Genomic DNA, 19,751 nt, shown 5'->3' with positions numbered 1-19,751 from the left:
AACCTACACAGTTCTCTTGGGTAATATTCCTTTTCATGGAGGATTTCAACTTTCCCAGTCGTGGTATTATTAGAATTCTGAACAAAAACTTGACATTTCCAACTTCTTTGTGCAGAAGAAAGGAAGAAAAGGTTCTTGTTTTAAGTACAATCTACCTGACACCGCTGCCCTAGGGCAGCTCCTTGCCAACCTGAATGTTGGGAGCACTAAGTCTTTGATTTCAGGAATTTCAGAGGACTGAATTCTCAGCTTCTAAAATCTGAAAGAGACCAGAGTGAAAACCAAGCAAATAAACCGGCAACAGAACAGTTTGCCAATTTAAATTCCACTTTCAGTAGCCCTGCAATGTGTGTTTCCAATACACTGACAATTCTCCACCAGCCAATTGGTATCACTCCTGATTATAAGAAAGTATTAGCAGTGGTCTACATGCTTTTATCATGTACAGGTTTTAACTTCACCTATGTTTGATATTCTATGAATACAGAATAAAATATACAATGACAGACACATTCCACATTTAAACTATGGCTTCACGATTCATAGGACTGAGCACCTATCCAGACGGGGTGGGGGGAACATAAAACAAAAACCCCAGAGATGAAATTTCCAATACATTTTCTGTGGACTAGAGGATCCGTATGTACACACAAGCCAAGGCCACACAAGTATATTGGATCTGCCATGACTACAAGAGCTACGCAAAACGCTTCACCAGGCAAATTCCGGTCTTCTGAAAAAGCTTTATTATCCATACTTTATTATCCACACTCAGCATGTCCACACCACACAGTGCCGGGCAGGGACATCGGCACAGAACGGCTTCTCTTTTCAACCGGGTGAGCCAAGAGAACAGGCATTCTAAAAATAATGCATTTTGCTCAGCAATAGCTTCCATCATTATTCTTCTTTTTGCTGTTCTTGCAGTCTGTGAGGAAAGATCATTTCTCTTCACAGATCTCTGCATATGTCAGACCAGCTCGAGCCAGGCTCTGATTTCTCACCCTGCTTCGGAACCACCACAGGCGTTTGCAGGGTGGGAGACATTAACGTCACTGGAATCAAACCTGCTTGAGGCTTTTATTGCAGTATTCTGAAGAAAAGATTAAAACAGGACTAATGGGGTAGTTATTTCTCCTACTGAAATACTTATCTCACATTTATTCACTAATTTGATATTTGGAACTGAAGAAAAGCCAGGTGTGTGCTGTGGGTTCAGGCAGCATCTTACCAACAGAAACAGTTTTCAGTACCAGTTTTAAGCAAACCCGCATTTAGTGTTCCCTAGACCTTTAGCAAAACTCCAGCAGAGCAGCGGTCTGGTTTAGCAATTGAGATACTGAATTTGCAACCTGAGCCCTTTCTAGCCATACATCAGTTGCTATAAGTCTTATAAAACAAAGTAGATTAACTCATCAGAGATCAGTTTATGAAGTCAAGCTGATGTACCATGGGTATTTAGAGCTGCTTAGCTTAAACAACATAGCAGGTCACTCGAAGTACAAGAATTCCATCAAAACACTAGTTGTGATACCGTAGAAATATAACGGGACACAGCCACAACAAGAAAAATAAAACATCCTCGTAGTATGTAATGAGTTACAGATGCTACGATATTGTTTCTCCTGCTTACTATCTCTTTTCTGTAAGGGCAGGTAAGTACTCAATTCAAGAAAACTGAAAACTAACAACTGAAAAACTTAACAGAGTAAGATTAAAATCCAGTTTCACATGGTTAAGACTGACCCTGAGATAAAAGGGCTTCAGGCCCCGTAGTATTGGATCAACTTGCACGCCCAGCTAACCCGCCATGGGATGTCCAGCCACCTAAACCTGGTTTAACAACATTTTTCCGGTGCCTTCCTGGCTATTCTTTTCATCTTACTAAATATGGTGCTACTTTTTCCCAGAGCTAGAGATTTCCCAATCACACTTGAAGGGCTGTCTTGGTTTTAAACTTAATTATATGGTAATGTGCTAAAAATGCTGTTACATGGGAGGACTGCAGTCTTACTCATTTTATAAATAAGGACGCAGTCCTATTTCAAGAGAACTATTTCCAGAACCTGAACAGTTGAGATCTCATAAAGGGAATGTCCCAGCTCATCTGTCAATCTGATCGGCTTCGTGTGACAAGAAGCTGCACTCGCAAGGCTGGAAACCAAGAAACAGAGCTGAAATACAATTCTAAACTTGAAGTTGAAAAAGCTCACAAAACAAACAAACCAAACCCCAAAGATACAGAAGCAAAGAGGAGCAGGATGGGCAAAGCTCATCCTAATTTTCTGTTATGGTGATTTTTGGCAAAGGTAGATTTTCCCCTAAGTTATCTGCCAAGGAGAAACACACTTCAGAAGATAAACTGCAGTTCACAGGAAATGTTGTGTTCTCTAAATCAGAATCTACAAGTCTCTGACTCCAAGGCTGGCAATGGCTTCATTACACGCACTAAACCAGACAGAGCTCACACAATGTGCAGACATTGCAAGGACATGAGGAAATCCAGGCAGATTTCTGAACTAATTTCCATCACTGGCCTTTGGTAAGTGAAGAGCTAAGAGAATATTTTGCTCCTTCAAGATAACAGAAATTGATTAATTTATAAGCCATATGTTACTTATTAATTTATTTTTAGAAGCAGAGACAGGAGGAGGCATTTTGTTTTCTCAGCTCTTCCCGCATTCTTTCAGAAGAGATAAAATATTCTCTTTGCTAGAAATGTAGCGTTTAGTTCTGAGAACTGGGCCCTGTAAAATGTGGTGACAGTGTAGACTTTATGGTCACTACCAGATGAATAAAGCTTAACATAGTCAGGATTTTCCTTACATGCTTTCCTTTTATTTGACCTGTTGCTTGGAATCCTGCGCATCTGGATTTCTGGAAGGAAAGAGCTCCTTCAGAGTCGTCCACAGCGCAGTGACCATGGGACTCATCAGGATTTATAATTTCACTCCAAAAACTCAGCTGGATTCCCAAATCAACAAAACAGGTCATTTCATTGCTACAGGACTTGTAGGATAGAAGAAGGCTTTGTTTAGTGATGCTTGGGCACTCTAGATAATCTAGATGTCTGTTATTCAGTCAACCAGCCTATAAAAATTCCATGACTTTTAGCACACTTCTTAATTGCTTTTAATTATTAACATTTGCATTGCTCTCAAAATAACAAAGTGTCTCAGCTGGAGTCACGGTTAAATTTTTAATAACACTGGAGAGCAAAGCCACAAATCTCAGACTGTGGATTTTAAACATGTACAATATTACATGCATGTGTATTTATATATTATATTTTCTATACATATTTGTATAAAATTCTCTCTCTAAAATATGTAGACATAAGACCATTAGTGTATGTATGTTTTCATGCATGTATCCTTAATCCTTGGGACTCCATAGGTTTGAGCAAAAATTGCAATGCTACAACTTTAATTGGCACCGGAGATCACTAAATACACCATTTATTGCCTAAACCAGATAAGGTGCATCTAAGTTCTCTCCCAGTGTCTCTGTTAGGACTGTTCCCCAGCTTGCATTTTAACAACTTACCCCTCTTTATATGCTAGATCTTCAAGTTAATTCTACTCTTTTCTGGGTTTATCAACCTTATTAAGCACAGCAACATTCCTTTTTATTGAACTACTGTTCTTTCTCTTACGATTTTTGCCAGAAAACTGAAGTTTTCCTGGTGTTGTTTTTAGATATTTTCCATTTGTTATGAACTGCTAATTTCAGATAAAGTTTATAGACATGTTTGCTGCCAAGAAAACCTTTTTCCTACTGAAGTTTCCAAAAACTCAGCTCTATCTGCAACGTTCACCACAAAAGAGTAAATGAACCACAACACGGCTCGGGCTAATGCCATTAGCTTGCCAAGAGATACTTAGAATATAATTCAGACTGACTCACAGCTAAAGACAGCCAGTCAGTAATGATGTTAAAACATCCCCACGGGCTTCTTGGTCCTACTTTTCTAGAAAATTATCCACACAATTACAACACAGTGGAAACAGTTTTAGGAAGAGTACTAGAAAGCAATGAAGATTGTTCCCTCCATTGTTTGAATATGGACCCAAAGGCTTAAACCAATTTGGAGAACTGGAAGTACCCTATAATTATATAGGTATAAGAAGCTATTTATCATAAGCCACTGATGTGGAGTAGCTTGCTTCTCTTTAATGAGAATGAGGAGGCATCTCTCGGTAACAAAGAAGTGAGTCTCCTACTTGTCCAGCTTTCAGGACTCTAAGGAAATGGAAAAACTATGCAAGAAAAGTAGGAAAACTGAGGTTTTTTTCAGAGGAATGGAAAGAGAATAGTGTTAACACAGCACTAGTAAGCAAGGCTCTAGTTTCCTTCTGATACTTTTGAACACAACCTTCAAACAATAAAAACCTTGTGTGACAACCAACGCACATCTCTACGTGCAGCAGAGATGATCAACCTGCTCAAATTACCTCCTGAAGTTGTTAAATTGGGTCACAAGGGATTAATTACATAATTGCGAAATGCCCAGAATACATCTTGCCACTATTGTTACTTTTCCTGTATTCAGGGGTTTTCTAACTTTGCTACATTGGCTTCAGACCAAAGTATTGCAGAATTTGCAAACAGCCAACATTTTTACAGAGAGAAATAAGAACAGATTCTCCAAGGAACACACTTTTGTCAGCTTTCCTTATATTTTATTTACTTCTCCCCTTTCATAGCCTTGGTTTACATTTCAGAATCTGACAGGAGTAGAGCTTATTCCACCAAACCAAATTACAGGTATTAATTAATGGCTCTCGCTTGTTTGCCAGCCCCTGCAAGCAGAAGGGTAGATATAAATGTATTTACAGTAGAATTCAATTACCCATTTTCAAGCCACTGGCCTCCTGGCAAAAGTCTCCCAATGTAGTGCAGAATAAGACTCAGATTAAGAATTAATTTACTGTCAGCAATGATCTGCAATTTAATGGCTTAATCAAGTTTGCTATGAAATTGGGAAGGAGGTCTGGAGCCTAATGCTGCCCTAGAGCCTGGTGCATCTGCAGACAGGTTTCAGAGACCCATAACAGCATCAGCAGCCAGCACATCCAAGATTCTGCTCATGTAATCAGGAACTGCTTCTACCAAGATTAATCCATCACAAAGTTACAGTTCCTGGACTGGAGCTGGGTGCAGACATTTGAGTCTTTTCTCCTCTTCCAGCTAAACCTCCCAAAGAAATCTGTATTTGCATGAGTACCAAGATTAGCACGTAAATAGAGGCCAGCGCGTAACTAACGCATTCTCTCTCGTCTTTTGAAATCATAATTCAAATATAGGAAACTGTTAATTTAAAAAAAGAAAGACAAAAGGTTTTAACATACAAATGATTCTTTCAGCTCTATTCAGAATTCTCCCTACGGTGTGTAGTGTGATTTACAGAGTTCTTTCTATAGGAGCACAGCTGAAGATGGAAATAAGAGATTAAAACTTTGAAAATAAGGTAAGATAGAATTAGCTACGAACTGACCCTTTATTTGCTAAAATTTTGAAATTTTAAAGATCTGGAATATTCTTTAAAAAGTAAATCAATCCACATTTTCTGCTAGAAGCCAACTGACAGAATAATTAAGTGCTGAAAGATAATATGTTCTGCCCGAAATAGGACTTGAGCTTTCAAGTTCAGGTTTTAGGGATCTTGGAGGCTCCAGCCTTTCAAAGAATATGAATAAGCTACTTACATGGGGTGTTTAGCTGGGCCAAAATACTCCAAACTCCCTGCAAATTGTCATTGGTTGTCAAAATATCCTAGAGGAAACTCCTAGAAGAGCTTTGAACCCCACACCCTGGCAGCAGCTTACCTGTTCCACTGCTTTTCCCCTGCTAATATTATGAACCATCCTTATGTCTCCCATTCTGTCACCCATCCATGTACATCACACCCGACACAACGCTACCGCTGCATCCAAATGCTGCTTTTTGCAGGAATGAGGACTGCTTGTCTTTTTTTTTTCCTATTTCTTTTATAATTTTTTCATTTTTTAAATCCCCTCCCTTTTTTTTTAATAACCCCAAGCTTCCCCCTTTATTTGTTCTCAAAACAGAATAGAACATAATACCTCCAAAGCAGTACTAAGTCACTACACAGAATGATGCTTTAGGTACTGAATTTGAGAAACATGGATGCAGAAGTTGTGGTTCCCAGCCCTGTCTCAAGTGGGAAGCTGAGCTGCAAACCATCCAAATGCCAAAGGCACAAAATAGCACGCTTGGCCCAATTTCTTCATCTTATTTTGGTATACTTTAAAAAAATCCACCACCAACAACACGTACCTCATTAATTATAACCCTTCAAAAGTATTTTCCTTTCCCCTGAACTGTTAAAATTTGGTAGAACTGCAGCCAAAGTTCTAATAGAACTATTTTTAGCCTTTGTCATGCAGAGAACATCATGAGGAGTCTCATCTTTCTATTAATATAAACGTATTTAAGCAGTCAGTGCAGGAAACTTTAAAATATGCTAATCGCTGTTTCTTTGGACTTCGGTCTCTAATGTCTTTGCTGATGGGTACGCATGTCAGGCTAAGTAAAGGGAACACCATCATTTAAAGCGTCAATGATATCCAGTGCTCCATAAAGTGACAGCCATATGTATATCTTATTGCCACATTTACATATTTCATAAATGTCCACATTCAACATCCTTTTAATACATAATGTTCTTGCTTACTGGTGTCTGAGCTGAGCTGCCTCTATTCTTTGGGAGCACTGGCTGTGTCTAGAGTTGCATTTTTTCTTCTGTTCATGGAAATGATAGAGCTGTTAGAGTATATTTAAGCGTTTGCATTCATTTTTTCCCCAGGTGAAGACACCTATTGCATTGTTTTCTGGAATTTCAGCTGCTAGAAATAATCTGCAAGCCTCCACAGCAGCTACACAAACCATGATATTACTGCTCAAGGAACCAGAAAGTTTCCAAACACGTTCACGAGTGGCCTTAGTGTGTTTTGCTCCAAATCCAATTCTGTTCCTTTATGAGCACACTCCACATTTTATGAATGTTAAAGACCTCCAGAGAGAAAGATTTAAATCATATTTGCCTCGCTGACATGAATAGTCTAAATTACATCTTTGAGACCCTGAGGTCGAGCCAAGATACATTTGGCTCTATATGAGCCTATTTTTAAAATGTGTTGCTAATTATTTATGTAGCTCATTATCTCCTTGCTATGCTGAGCACGACTCATTTCCCTCCTCCACCCACTGCCTCTCAGGTAACCATGAACTAATAGTTTGAATGTGTCTGAAACTATTACTTTTTTAAGAAGAACAGAAAAATACCCAACAACCAACCAAGAACCAAGTACCAGGTACATTATAGAGAGCTGTGCGCAACCTGCTTCAACTCCGAGTAGAAAAAATGGGCTTTTAAAACCACATTAAGATCTATTTTTGATGGAAGTTCTCTTCATAGCCTGCATATAGGAAAGGCTTTTATTGTGCTGGCATTGTATCAACAAAATCAAACCAGAATTCTACATTTGCACTGGCAACAGTTAAAGCAGAAAATATTATCAGAAATGAGAGGTTATTTAAGTCATTCTATTGATATGAAGGAGAAAACTGATGATGGAATGGTAAAGGGAAATAAACTATTTAAATAGCTCATAGAACTCTGTGCCATATGGTTAAAAATGCTCAGAAGAGATGTAAAAAGATAAAAATTCAAATACATTATGATTTGACGTCAGCATTTATCAACACGCAGATAGCAGTTTTGGCCATGGATATTGTTGCTTTCATTGATAAAAATCTCACATGTGTACAGGGCACAGGGAATTCAGGTAACCTTAACAAACTCCCTTCACAGAGCCAGCTATCCAGTACTTCTAGCAGAAGCATTCATGTTTTTCATTATTATACTAATATCCAGCCTTATTGTTCTGTTATCATCCAGACACTGCAAACCACCTCTGAATAGCATCCAGTACTCAAATTATTTACTATTTTTTTTTCTTTCAGTGCAGATTTTTCCCTATTATTACAAACATCTAGTGCTTTGACACCAGTAACAACAAATCCAAGTGAATGTCTGGGGAGCACGACAGACTCCTGCTTTGCACAGCAGCAAAAAGGTTCAAATGGAGTACAGCGTGTATTGCAGAGAAAACCACGTATTGCAGAAGACTAAGGCAATTACCATTTTTCCATCACGAACATGTGCTAGAGGGCTATATCTCAGCAAACCGCTGTTGTTATAGAAACTCTGCTGACATGTTGCTCCCACAGTGGAAGTGGCATTATATGCGCACTAATGTCCTTCTTATCAACCTCCGTTCAAAATTCAGAGCACTTTAATTTCCAGCCCAGGAGCCGCACGTCATTCCCCGCAGCTGCAGGCCCTGCAAATGCTGCTGTTGCCTGGTAACTAACAGGTAACCGCTGCAAAGCTGTTATATTTATGTACACAGAAAGCTAATGACAGAAGACGCAGGGAACATTTGTCCATAGAAACAAAATTTGGTCTCTGTTTACCAAAAGACAGTGAAACCACTGCTGAAACCTACAGCAGCAGAATGGAAAAAAATCACACTTATTTCTTTAGAGTAAATGGTGATATAGCTGTGGCAATCCATTGACAATTAAATAGGAGTGAGCACTAAGTTAAAATTTAGCCCCAAAGAACTGTAACTACAGGAGGATATAAACATGATTTAATATTTGGCTAGGAAATTTTAATCCCGGCATCAGAGTATCCAGCACTCTCACTATCCATACAACACTGTGTAAGCAACAGTGATTTCAATAGAGGCTCTTTGGGTGTTCCAAGTTTACCCTTTACCCAGAAAGATACTACTGCCCAGTAACCATTTATAACAGATTTCTTGTGCTCCCCTTAATTATTGACAGACCAAGCAGTGAGAACAGACTCTGGAGCCAAAGACAGTCTTACTCAAGTCAAGGCAGATCATGTCCACCGCTCTGCCATCATCCATCCATCTTGTTATGCCCTCATAAAAGTCAATGAGGTTGGTCAAGCACAACTTCCCCTTGGTGAAGCCATGTTGACTGCCCCTAATGACCCTCTTATCCCTGATATGCCTTGAGATGGCACCAAGGAGAAGTCGTTCCATTCAGTTGTTCCCTGAATGCAAAGGGTGCCTGAAAATCAGAATTGAGATCCAACCGGAAAAAATCTGACATTAGGAATCCAGTGTGGGGATGTGCACACCAGGACAGGTGGGAATGTGCTGATCAGAACTATTCAGCACTGGATCCTGCACTGTTGTATTCATGCTGGATGCACGGAGTTACTATTTACATCACATTTTTGTTTCTTAAACTCCCATTTCATGCTTAAATTATGTTCCAAGTAAATATGTATATTATCCAAGTACTACTAGGATTCTACAAGATTCTAAGATATCAATAGAAAATCTGTTGCTACAAAGATCATGGAGCTAAACCTCCCATCTCCTAAACACGTCTCCTCAGTAAACCCCAACTCCCTGGTGTCGGTGCCCATGCAGACACAGACCAGACCGACCAACAGCCACAGCACGGACTGCAAAACCAGACTTGTCTTTACATCAATCCATCACCATAAAACAGTAAAAACAAAGACAGGACTTACTAAAAACTGCCAGTGATGATGCTCTTGATTTAAGGTGGTGACATGAGACTTCGAACTCTGTGTGTCTTCTAAAAACTGGGTCTGATCAAATATTTTCTGTGATGTTGCAGCCTGCAGACATGATGGAGCATTTCCAAGCTGTGTAGAATAAAACAAGTCGAACGGCTGGATTATTAAAACTGCATCTGTACTAGCTGACTAGCACTTGCTCTGCCTATAACACGTTTCATTAACATGCTTTTCATTGTGTGCGCCCCCAACACCTGCTTGAAAGTGATGGTTTATTATACATTACATACAATAGAAACCAACCTAAACCAATAAATTCAGCCTTGCTGAATAAATATTTTGTTCGGCCAGGGAACAAGACTGAAGTCCAACTTGTAAAAGATGCACAACACCAAGTGTTTGGGCAGCGCATGCGCTCAGTGGGTTTATACACCTGTTCACAAGCCAGCCCTTGAATCTCAACACGTACAGTGCATTACTCAGCACATACATCCATTGGAAAGGCTGAGGATTCAACAGGATTTGATGCACTGATTAAAAGAATTGAAGAAATACAAGTCTAAAGATTCTTTTTTTTCAGAATTTCTCACTTTTAAGACTAAATACAAAATACAGAGTAAACTGACATACTCTTTTGCTCATCTATACTTTTCTATTGTATCTTGTCACTAAGCGAGGACTCTAATCTGTTCAGCGATTTTTGAATGAAATTTCAAGGCAGGACTATAGCACAAAGAAATAAATAAACAGTATAGCTACAGCACATCCATAAGCATTTAATACAGAGTATTCTGTTTGCGATTACTCATTTTCTCATACAAGCATTACTCTCCACAGAAAGCTTTCTAACTTCCTCTGAATGGCATCAAGTATTTCAATCAGAGATCAATGTCTCTAACCCGTTAGATTTCTTTCTGCCCACAAATGAATAGATTTACCAGTCTGAGGTCCTCAGAACCTTTGTTGACCTTCCAATAACTATCTTTAAAATACATTTTTCTATAGCACATCTGATAGGAAGTAATATAATAATTCTCTCATATTTTTCTAGTTGGAAGAGTCTGTAAGCTGAAACCAGGAGGCAGAAAACAGGGTGTTTTGCAGTTAATTTCTATAAGAATTTTCTCTGTGTCCTCACCTTTGCACAAAGTTTTCACCACACTGAACCACATGTCTTCCCTTCCCCCTTTTTGCAATATTGAGGTCAAAGTGACTGTGTGCAAAGATGTCAGAGCTCTCGAAAGAACATTCTTAGAAGTAAATGGCACTGTAACCACAGCTGTGAAGCAGCAAGGCACCTTGCCATAATATTTGATTTATGTTGCACTTCAAAAAACTAGAAAATTAAAGAGAAGAGTAGGAATATTTGCTGATTAAGTTCAGAAAATTAAATTCAGATGATCCTCCACCTTTGGTTTCACTTCAGCTACGCTGCGAGAGGGTAGGAAAGAATTTCTGACACCACCAAATGCAGCCCACCCAGAGCGGGGTGCTCAGGACCCAACCCGCCACACGGAGCTGTCACCGGGGGAACGATGACAGCAGCTCCCGTCCGCCCAGCAAGCGGCACTTGGGTCTTGTCCTCTCTATATCCCATTAAAAACTATCAAGTTATCGGTTCCCACCTCTGTTCAGCCAGCAGTTCCACCTTTGGTCTCTAAACAGCCACGTTTTCAATAAGCATCTCGGTGCTTCTCCCTCATGCACAAGAAAAGCTCCCCTGAGAGCATTTGCCAAAGGTGTCCAATTGTCCTCCTTAAAATTCTCAGTTGCTTTGGTACCTACGAAAACCAAGTAATCCTCAGCCAGGGGGCACCCCAAGGTTACTCTCATCCCCACCCGTGTTTTTCCATACCTTCCTCCCACTCCTTTTCTGCCCTGTATCACCTGCTAAGCTGTGAACATCTCAGAGAAATCACTCTTGTTACATGTATATGCAGCACAACACTCTCTGAAGCCTGAATTCGTGCTAAAAAAACCTCTAATGTAACAAGAAAGAGCTCTTCCACAGACATTTAAACTGATATTTTTGACTAAAATGGAATTCTAAAAAGAACTTTGGATATTGTCCCTCCCCACACAAGATGGCAAGGCATATAAAATGCATCCTATATGCACAAGCTAAATATCAGAGGTTATCTTCTAACAGATCGTTCAGTTAATGATAGAAACTTCCGCTCATACCCACACATCTCCATCTATTTTTAAGTGCCTTTACTTACATAATGTTTGATGTCTTCATCAGCATCAATCTAATTCCGATGGCAACATGAAGGCTGTACTTGTAGGACATGGGAAATCACACAGGAGAGCATGTATCCTTACATTGCTGTGAGCCTTGGGCCAGGAAGCACAAGACCTTTTATTTATTCATGAGTTTCCTGAGCAGAACTAGTGGTTGTTTTGTGTCAGCTGAATAGGATCGTAATTCAATCCTCCCTGGAACCTGTTTATCTGAATGACTCGCTAAGGTGCAAGCTGACTGCTGAAGAACTCCGTTCCATAATAACAAAGCCCTTTGTCAAGGGAAGATGTTTGGAGAAGTTACGCTGTATGAGCTTATCAAAGTTCGGTTTTGAGAGCGAGCAGTATTTCTTAACAACAGAAACAAATGACGTGAGGCACACTCACACCTGGAACAGTAACATTGTGCTGCAAGGATTGTGTCCATGGGCAACAGGGTGTTTGATGGACACAGGCCTTGAGAACACAAGCTCACGGCTGCAGAACATGGGAGCAGGAGGGCTCGAGGCTTGGTATTGAAACACTGGATTTGAAATCAGCTCTTCAAACACAGCTGTTAGCATTCCTCTGAAATTCTAGTCTTCCCAAAGCGCCATCTGAGTATAAACCACAAGGGGTTAACTGGAGTTTCACACGTCTACAGCTCCAGTGCCTACAGAATCACTATAAACGCAGGTAAGAAGTGATGTCTGGGAATCCTACCCTTATGATAATACTCAGAGTTTTCGATCAGGAAGTTTTAGGTTGCAGCAACAGCAAGAATAGTTGACCCTTTACAAGGAGATCTTTTCCAGAGATGACTGCTGGAGCACACACACGATAGGAAAGTCCACTCGAGAACCGAGGGACGTGCTCGGGACACCTGGGCGATGAGCACACCAGGGCGAGCCGCGGGGCGCGGTGACTGCTGGATGCTGCTCAACGCTCTGCTTGGATGGAAAATAAGTCTGGTTTTACATTCATTTTCACATCACCTCCATTTTGAATAAGGAACAAATACAAAAAAATAGGTGCTGAGTCGGGATACGTGCGTCCCCTCAGGGCTTTTGGAACCCTGCAGAATGGGTGCTTTATGATTCACCTCTGATCTGGGGCTTTGATAATTTGGTGTCTTCATTCTAATTTAAACCCAAGATTTCTCTCTCTCTTAGGAAGAAGGAAAAAAGACATTCCAGCTTTTCCTCTGTCCCATCAGCTTGAAGCCCTGCACTCTATAACATGCCTGTTTACTGTTCTGTTTGCACTTGGCAGTGGTTTGATACAAGAATTATTTCACAAATAATGATTCCAGATTCCCTCTGGCTTATTAATGAGGTAATCTATTAATACAAGTGATTAAATGCGTAGGGTCCGTTATTGGCTATTAACTGAAAGCAGACATTATCACAAGCAACAGTTCTGAATTGTAGGGTGACTGATCTCCAGAAAGGAGTAAGAGGCAAAAGCAGCATGTGAGTCCCACAAACTAGTTCATAATATGGTGATACAACATATTGATACATGAATGTGCAGCATAATGAGAGTTTTTATCATGGTCCATTGAAAATATAAGTCGTTACCAGTTTACACATTTATTTTCAAGCTGAAATCACCAAAAAGCAAAGTTTGGCCAAAGGCAGAGGTCTCAGTCTGAATACTGACATTCTAAGAAATATCTCAGATGCCACCTGGGGAATCCATCTCCTGACACCTCTCCATAAGGCTAAACCACAAAATATATGTGTTTGCTTCAGTTTCCTAGTATTAAGTCAAATATTATCCTCCATTGTTATTACAGCTGAGAATATGGAAAGACTTTGATGATATTTGTCCTGCAATTTGAGAGCTTCCTGGTGTATTAAACAATCCTCAGTTTTGTTCGATATTTCAAAGTCACAAAACAAATCAATTAGCAAGATCATGCCTCCTTGTCCTTAATCTTATTAGAAAAGACTAATGGCTACATAATAAATTATTTCATAGAGATTACTGCCTTAAGACCATTAGCATTTACATCACACAGGCCAATTTTGAATTTTCAATTCCATCATAATTTCCTCCACTAGTTTAATTACAACTCTTAATTAAGTCCCTTCTTTAATCAACTTTATAGTTATGTCTATTCATTTATGGCTGCCTGTAAAATAAGAAACAAAGAGGACCTTGCAAACAATGGCAGTTTGGTTGGCCTCAACCTCTGCTCCAAGAGTCGCAAATGTTCCTTCCCTTTAAATATCCATAACACACTCATAACGAATACAAAGAAAACCGAAATTCTAGCTAGGTTTTACAAAATAATGATAAATCGTTGACTTTAAAGTTCCTGAAAAACCAATGAATTAAGAATTACATTATACGTTGTTCGTTGTTTAATTTTCTGTCAGTTTTAAGAATCCATAGCTTGGTCACAGGTTTCTAGTTAGTCCAAAAGCTGAGTTTGGATGGCAGGTCTTTCCTATACAGGCTGTGAGGATACACTGGGGTTTTTACATCGCACAGTTGTGGTGCTTTCAGGGAGCTCAGCTGCGTGAACTCCCAATCATCACATCTACAGCTTGGGAGCTATTTTTGCCATTTCTTCCTGCTTTACATCGCCCGCACTGAGTCAGTTTGCTAACCTGCCTCCTCTCCCTCCCAATCTCTGTGATTACCAGAACTCATTGTCAGGCTCTCATCAGACTGTTCCTTGATTAGGGTGAAGCCCTTGCCATCCCAAACACACAATTAGCGCTTTCCTGTGAAGTGAGCAGCTATTGTTGCTGAGCTCGTTGCTTGTTAAATTACTTTGGAGCTTTCTGATGTGCTAAGCAGGAACTGATCTCTGAGGAAGGGCCATGAAACATCAGCAGCCCCGTGCAAAGGGCCGTGAAACACCAAATAAATTTGGAATAGCGAATTTTCTGTTGGTTCGGACATATTGCCACTTTTGCTTTGTTTGCCAATTTATTATTTTCCCCATCATGGTATAGCAGAAATTCCTCGATCAAGAGCCTAAATGTTATTTTACTTAAATTCTATCTTTCAGATTCTCATGCATAACTGATAAAACTTCCTAGTGACTATTTTCATTAAGCTCTATTAGAATAAGAGTACCAAAAGTAAATTAGCAACAAAAAGTGATAAATGCCCAGACCCTCTCCGCATACAAATTTCTTCTCTTATACACAAAAAATAAGACCAAGGGAATCCTATTTCACTAAGCAAATTAACAAAAGGTCAGAAAGCTTGATCTTTGTCAGCGGTGCACACTGCCTGAAAGCTGAACTGCCATTTAAATATTGATGAGGGAGAGCTGTAATTGCAGGTTGAGAGCTGTGAGACAGCTCCGCGTGTACAGAACAGGAACCTCTCAAAATATTCATGACACGGGAGATATTCCACCAAAGGAAAATTGGGGTGAAGGAGAGGAGTGCTCATGTGGCATTTTAATCATTCCCGAACCAGGCTACATAGGAAGGTGACCTAAAACATGCTAGTTTTGGGGTCTGTCATGGGACACAGAAATAAGAGAAACTCAGACTCTAAATAGCCACTGAAAACTGGTGGAAAAAAAGAGTAGTTTCAAATTATAACAGCACAACCAGCAGTAGGTGGAACCATCTGAATAGTTTTCAATGGAATAAAGAAAACACAAATGGGTGGAGAAACAGCCAAGTTGAGAGAGCAAACAACAATGTTCCAGACCCGTATTCACTGGGCTCGCTACTGCCAACAGAGCTGTCTCCCAGCACAATGAGACTTCTAGCTGGATAATCTCCCTTCCTGCCCAATTTTAGCCCCTTTAATTAAACTAGATTTATACTGGTCCCTCTAGTTTGAAATGCAGGTTATTGAAGATTCTTTTCACGTGATCTGTTCTATTTGGCACCATAAGAAATACCAGAAAGCTCAGAGAGTTCACAGTCAACTCTTCCTACACAAAAGCCCAGGTGATAGGAATCAAGGTGACCAGACTACAACGCACCAGCAAGGAAGTGGAAGTTTGGGAACCAAGCTGTCCTAGAAAACCACAGCATGGATTTCAAAAGAAAGAATCACAACTTCTTCTTAAATAATTTTTGGAGCATGTAATAAAATATGTTCACTGGGTAAACAAGCCAACATCCCAAAATATTCCACTGATGACACCTGGTGGAGTTGCACAGTGATTTCTACCAGCTTTCTGGACACATTTGAGACCACAGGCAACCAGCACATCCATCTTTAAGACGGGTCACGCGAGGATCCAGATTACACATTGAATTCAATATGAAATCTTTCATTCCATTTTGCACTTGTGGTCTTTCGAAGGAAAATGTTTGTGTGCCATAGGATTAAGACATGAAAATGTCACTTCTTACCACAGTGGCAAAAAAGGAATCAGTTAAATTCTAGAGTGTGGTTAGGAAGACGCAAGGCGCCATTCTCAAGCAAAGTCTTTGATCTGGAGTAAATAATCTTAAACATATGATCCATGAGCAAGCTCATCAAAAAGTGTTAAGATCTCACACTTCACTAATATTTGGAGTGTCAGCCAGGATAAAAATGGAGGTAAATATTTATAGCAGCCCAATTAATGAGTTCACAGCTGTTTACATAAGCTGCCTTTTCTTTTTTCTAATGAAGAGACTGCGTATGAAGAAGCTTGCTGTGCAAAGTCACTTAGCACATGCTATGTGAAATATCCACAATATTCATTAAGAGCTATTACGGACACCAACGTTTGTTCAGAAAGTCTCCCCAGCAGCAAATTCCTGAAAACTGGAAGAATATGCACACAAAACATCACTATGCATTTACCTTGCTCTTGCTTTTCTCCTAGCAGGCTGTTGATCATAGCTGAAGAATCACAGTAGTATCATAGCAATGATGGATTACACAAGCATCTCAGTAGGTAAAAGAACCCGGGCATGATATGTAAGTTGGAAAAGGGATTCCTAATCATCCATATCCGTAAAACCACTCACTGATGGTTCTTGATTCCTTCTATGCCTGTTCAAATATATCTTTCCAATCACAGCCAGACTGAACAATTCCCATTATGACAGGAAATAGGGGACAGTACTGAAAATGCTAAGTTTAGCTTGACAATAATAACACAGATCTCACTTTAAATGAATGGTGATCTTGATTGTGAATAGGAAGATTGTTGTTTAGGGTTTTTAATAAATAAATTTAAAAATTAGAGCCTGCTTGTCCCTTGCAACTCCAAGTAAGAAAGAACAATAGGCTGTACTGGAGGCTGTCCAGGCATGCAACCACAGCATGGGAACACAAACGCCCAGAGTCATCAAACAAGAACAGACAGCTGACACAAGAAAAACACTTGGTAAGCATCAGAATGCACACTACAGCCAATGGGGGAAAAATGTAGAAAGAATTATTATTTATTTTGATTTGATAACGGAACTACCTGGCAAAGTGAATGCTTCCTTCCAAATGAACGTAAGAATTAGCTAAAACTTGGGCTTTAAACAAAAAATCCTACAGGTATCACACAACAGAGAGATAGTATAGTTTAGGACAACTGGCATGGCATTATAGGAGCCCTAGGATCTACTCCTACCTTACTTACTATCCTTGCCTATTGATATAACGCGGGGGACATCACTTTGTACTGATGATATCTTCTCTTGACTGAGAAGATTAAAAAGTCTTTATGAAAATGGGATATCCATCAGTGTTAAGTCTCCTGAAATGTTTGGTTTAATATGAAAATTCACATCCCATATTAATACATCCTTCACGTTCAGGCTTCATAAAAGTACAAAGGTTTCCATGGTCCACATGCCAAGAGTTGAACAACAGCTCAGAGCTGTCACAGCTACATCCCCAATTTTGAACAACATGTATGAACAAGTTTCTGTATCATTCTGCAGAAAACACACAGTAGCAAAACAATACTTTTCTTTTCCATGGGGGCTGTTGATTTTTCTTTAAATGAATTATGTATTAGCCTGACCAATTTTTCTTTTATCTGCACGCGTGTAACTAATGTGTTTTATACTGGCCTTATCCCTGAGTGATTCTATCACTAGTCTAGGGAGAACCAGGCCTTATACCCTAAATATTATCAACATAAAATGTAAATCCTTTAAAAAGGATTTGATGTGGCTATTTATGAGAAAATGACAGTGAGGAAAACGTCTAACTCCCTTTGACATAAACAACAGGACAAGGACTTAGCGTTGGTCTCTGTAAAGAATTCTGAAACCCAAACAAAAGCCAGAAGGCGTCAGATAACAGCTGGTATCTCTCAATAGCCAAACCATCCGAGTTTGACATCCCTGCTTTGGCAATAGCACATGCATCATTTTGGCAAAAACAGAATCTCCCATCACCAGACAAATAGCATCTCGAGCCTGTATTGTAAATCTACGATTTTCCTGTCCTCTCCTGTGTGCAGCACTTGCAACGACCCGGGTGGTAAACAGCAGCCCCACTGGTACTCCCCTGATCACCTGGCACCGGGGCTCTGTTGATAATTATAAATTACTTCACGACCAAGTTTAAATGTATCTGCCAAAACAGAAATTGAACCTGCAGAGAGGAAGCGTTGTTTCTTTTCTTTTCCTTTCCAATGCGAGTCTTCGACATAAGCCTCGCTGGCCCTGTGCCCACGTACGCAGCCAAAAGCATCAGCAAACAGACTGGCCCTGCAGCACAGCCACCTGAGCACCGCGGGGTCCCCCCGCCTTCCAAAGCCAGCGCCGTCCGCAGCGCCAGCTCCACAGGTGAACAATCTGTCCCTCTGCCCAGGCACTAATGGGCTAATCAAAAGGGATTTCCAGCCTGGGGAGTGCAGAGCGGGATTGCTTCACTCTGAAATCGGGCAGAGGTGCATCAACTCCAGACTCGAGCCTTCACGTCCCATCCACCCCTTACTATAAGAAACACAGCTGGTTTTTTTGATAATAACAATTTCGGATCATCTACATAGAAATTATGCATCATGCATCAGTGTTTGTCAGAACCAAACATTTTTCAAAATTTGTTTCAATTATAGAGATTAAAGGTGTTGAATATTAAAATTAAACACATCTTCATACAAAATTGAATATGTATCTTCATGGGATTATTTTATTTCTCGTTAGAGGCATATAAATACCTGCACTTGATGTAGTTGTCTGGTCCCTCTTACAGTCAATGGAAAAACTGGCACTTACAAGATGTAATTTATCTCCACTTTAAGGCAGATATTAAAACTAGAAAGCTTGCTTTCTCCATCTAATTTTTATAGCTTATTACTAAAGTACAGCCTGAGCACAGTCGCCTGTCATGGGCTCTGCGATGGTGCTAGAGCTGCTCCTTTCTCTGCCCAGACTTACGGCAAATTTACCTTGACCTCCCACTTGCTTTTCTTACGAGTCATTTAACAGATCACCTGGCGCCCATATCCATCCATGCTCACACCTTCCTTCCACACGAAACCGCCGATAACAGCTGCTGACACTTGCCCTTTTTCAGGGGAGCTCTTTGAATAAAGGCAACTTAAATAACTACATTACCACAGGTCCAGAATTAAGACCGGGAAGTGAGAATCAATTTACTTTGACTTTCCTATTAAGTTATATGAAGATTAGTTAGAGGATTTTCCTTTTCTCCAGCCTCCATCTGCACCCTGCATAAATGAAAGGACAGAACTGATGATATGCAGGTCACATCTATCTTCCTCTTTGATCCGGTTAATGAAAGTGAGATTCATTGCAATTTTCTGCTTTCCATCGTTTAAGGAATGCAGTTACTTTGAAGATTCCTTGAAGCTTACCATATTTTTCCTCATGACCAGACTCTATTTCTCCTGGATATCTTATTTCTTTATCACTGCCAGTATAAGCTGTTAATATAAATCACCTCTCTAAAGCAATCTAGACTGACTGAGCTCCGCAAAGTTAAATTCTGTCTTGGATTTATACAGAAACATTTCTAGAAAAGTTTT

General features: G+C 39.9%; 1 protein-coding gene across 29 annotated transcripts in view; it reads right to left on the bottom strand.

Moving 5' to 3' along the window:
- The window catches only part of RIMBP2 (RIMS binding protein 2), a 114,947-nt gene that overhangs the window by 68,175 nt on the left and 27,021 nt on the right, over positions 1-19,751 (bottom strand). For 24 of the 29 annotated variants that reach the window (XM_065032785.1, XM_065032791.1, XM_065032772.1 and 21 more), the window contains one exon: positions 9,602-9,739. The exons of 3 other annotated variants lie outside the window; for them this stretch is intronic. In XM_065032785.1, coding sequence (XP_064888857.1) covers positions 9,602-9,739 — 138 coding nt within the window. Of the gene's footprint in view, positions 1-9,601; positions 9,740-11,235; positions 11,376-11,832; positions 12,018-19,751 lie in introns of those variants that run through there. 2 more of the 29 variants (XM_065032794.1, XM_065032781.1) reach the window with 2 other exon arrangements.

This window comes from Columba livia, chromosome 17 (genome assembly GCF_036013475.1).
Source record: "Columba livia isolate bColLiv1 breed racing homer chromosome 17, bColLiv1.pat.W.v2, whole genome shotgun sequence".
Lineage (NCBI taxonomy): Eukaryota > Metazoa > Chordata > Aves > Columbiformes > Columbidae > Columba > Columba livia.
The sequence above is the reverse complement of the archived record's forward strand: the minus strand, read 5'-3'. Positions and strand labels throughout refer to the sequence as shown.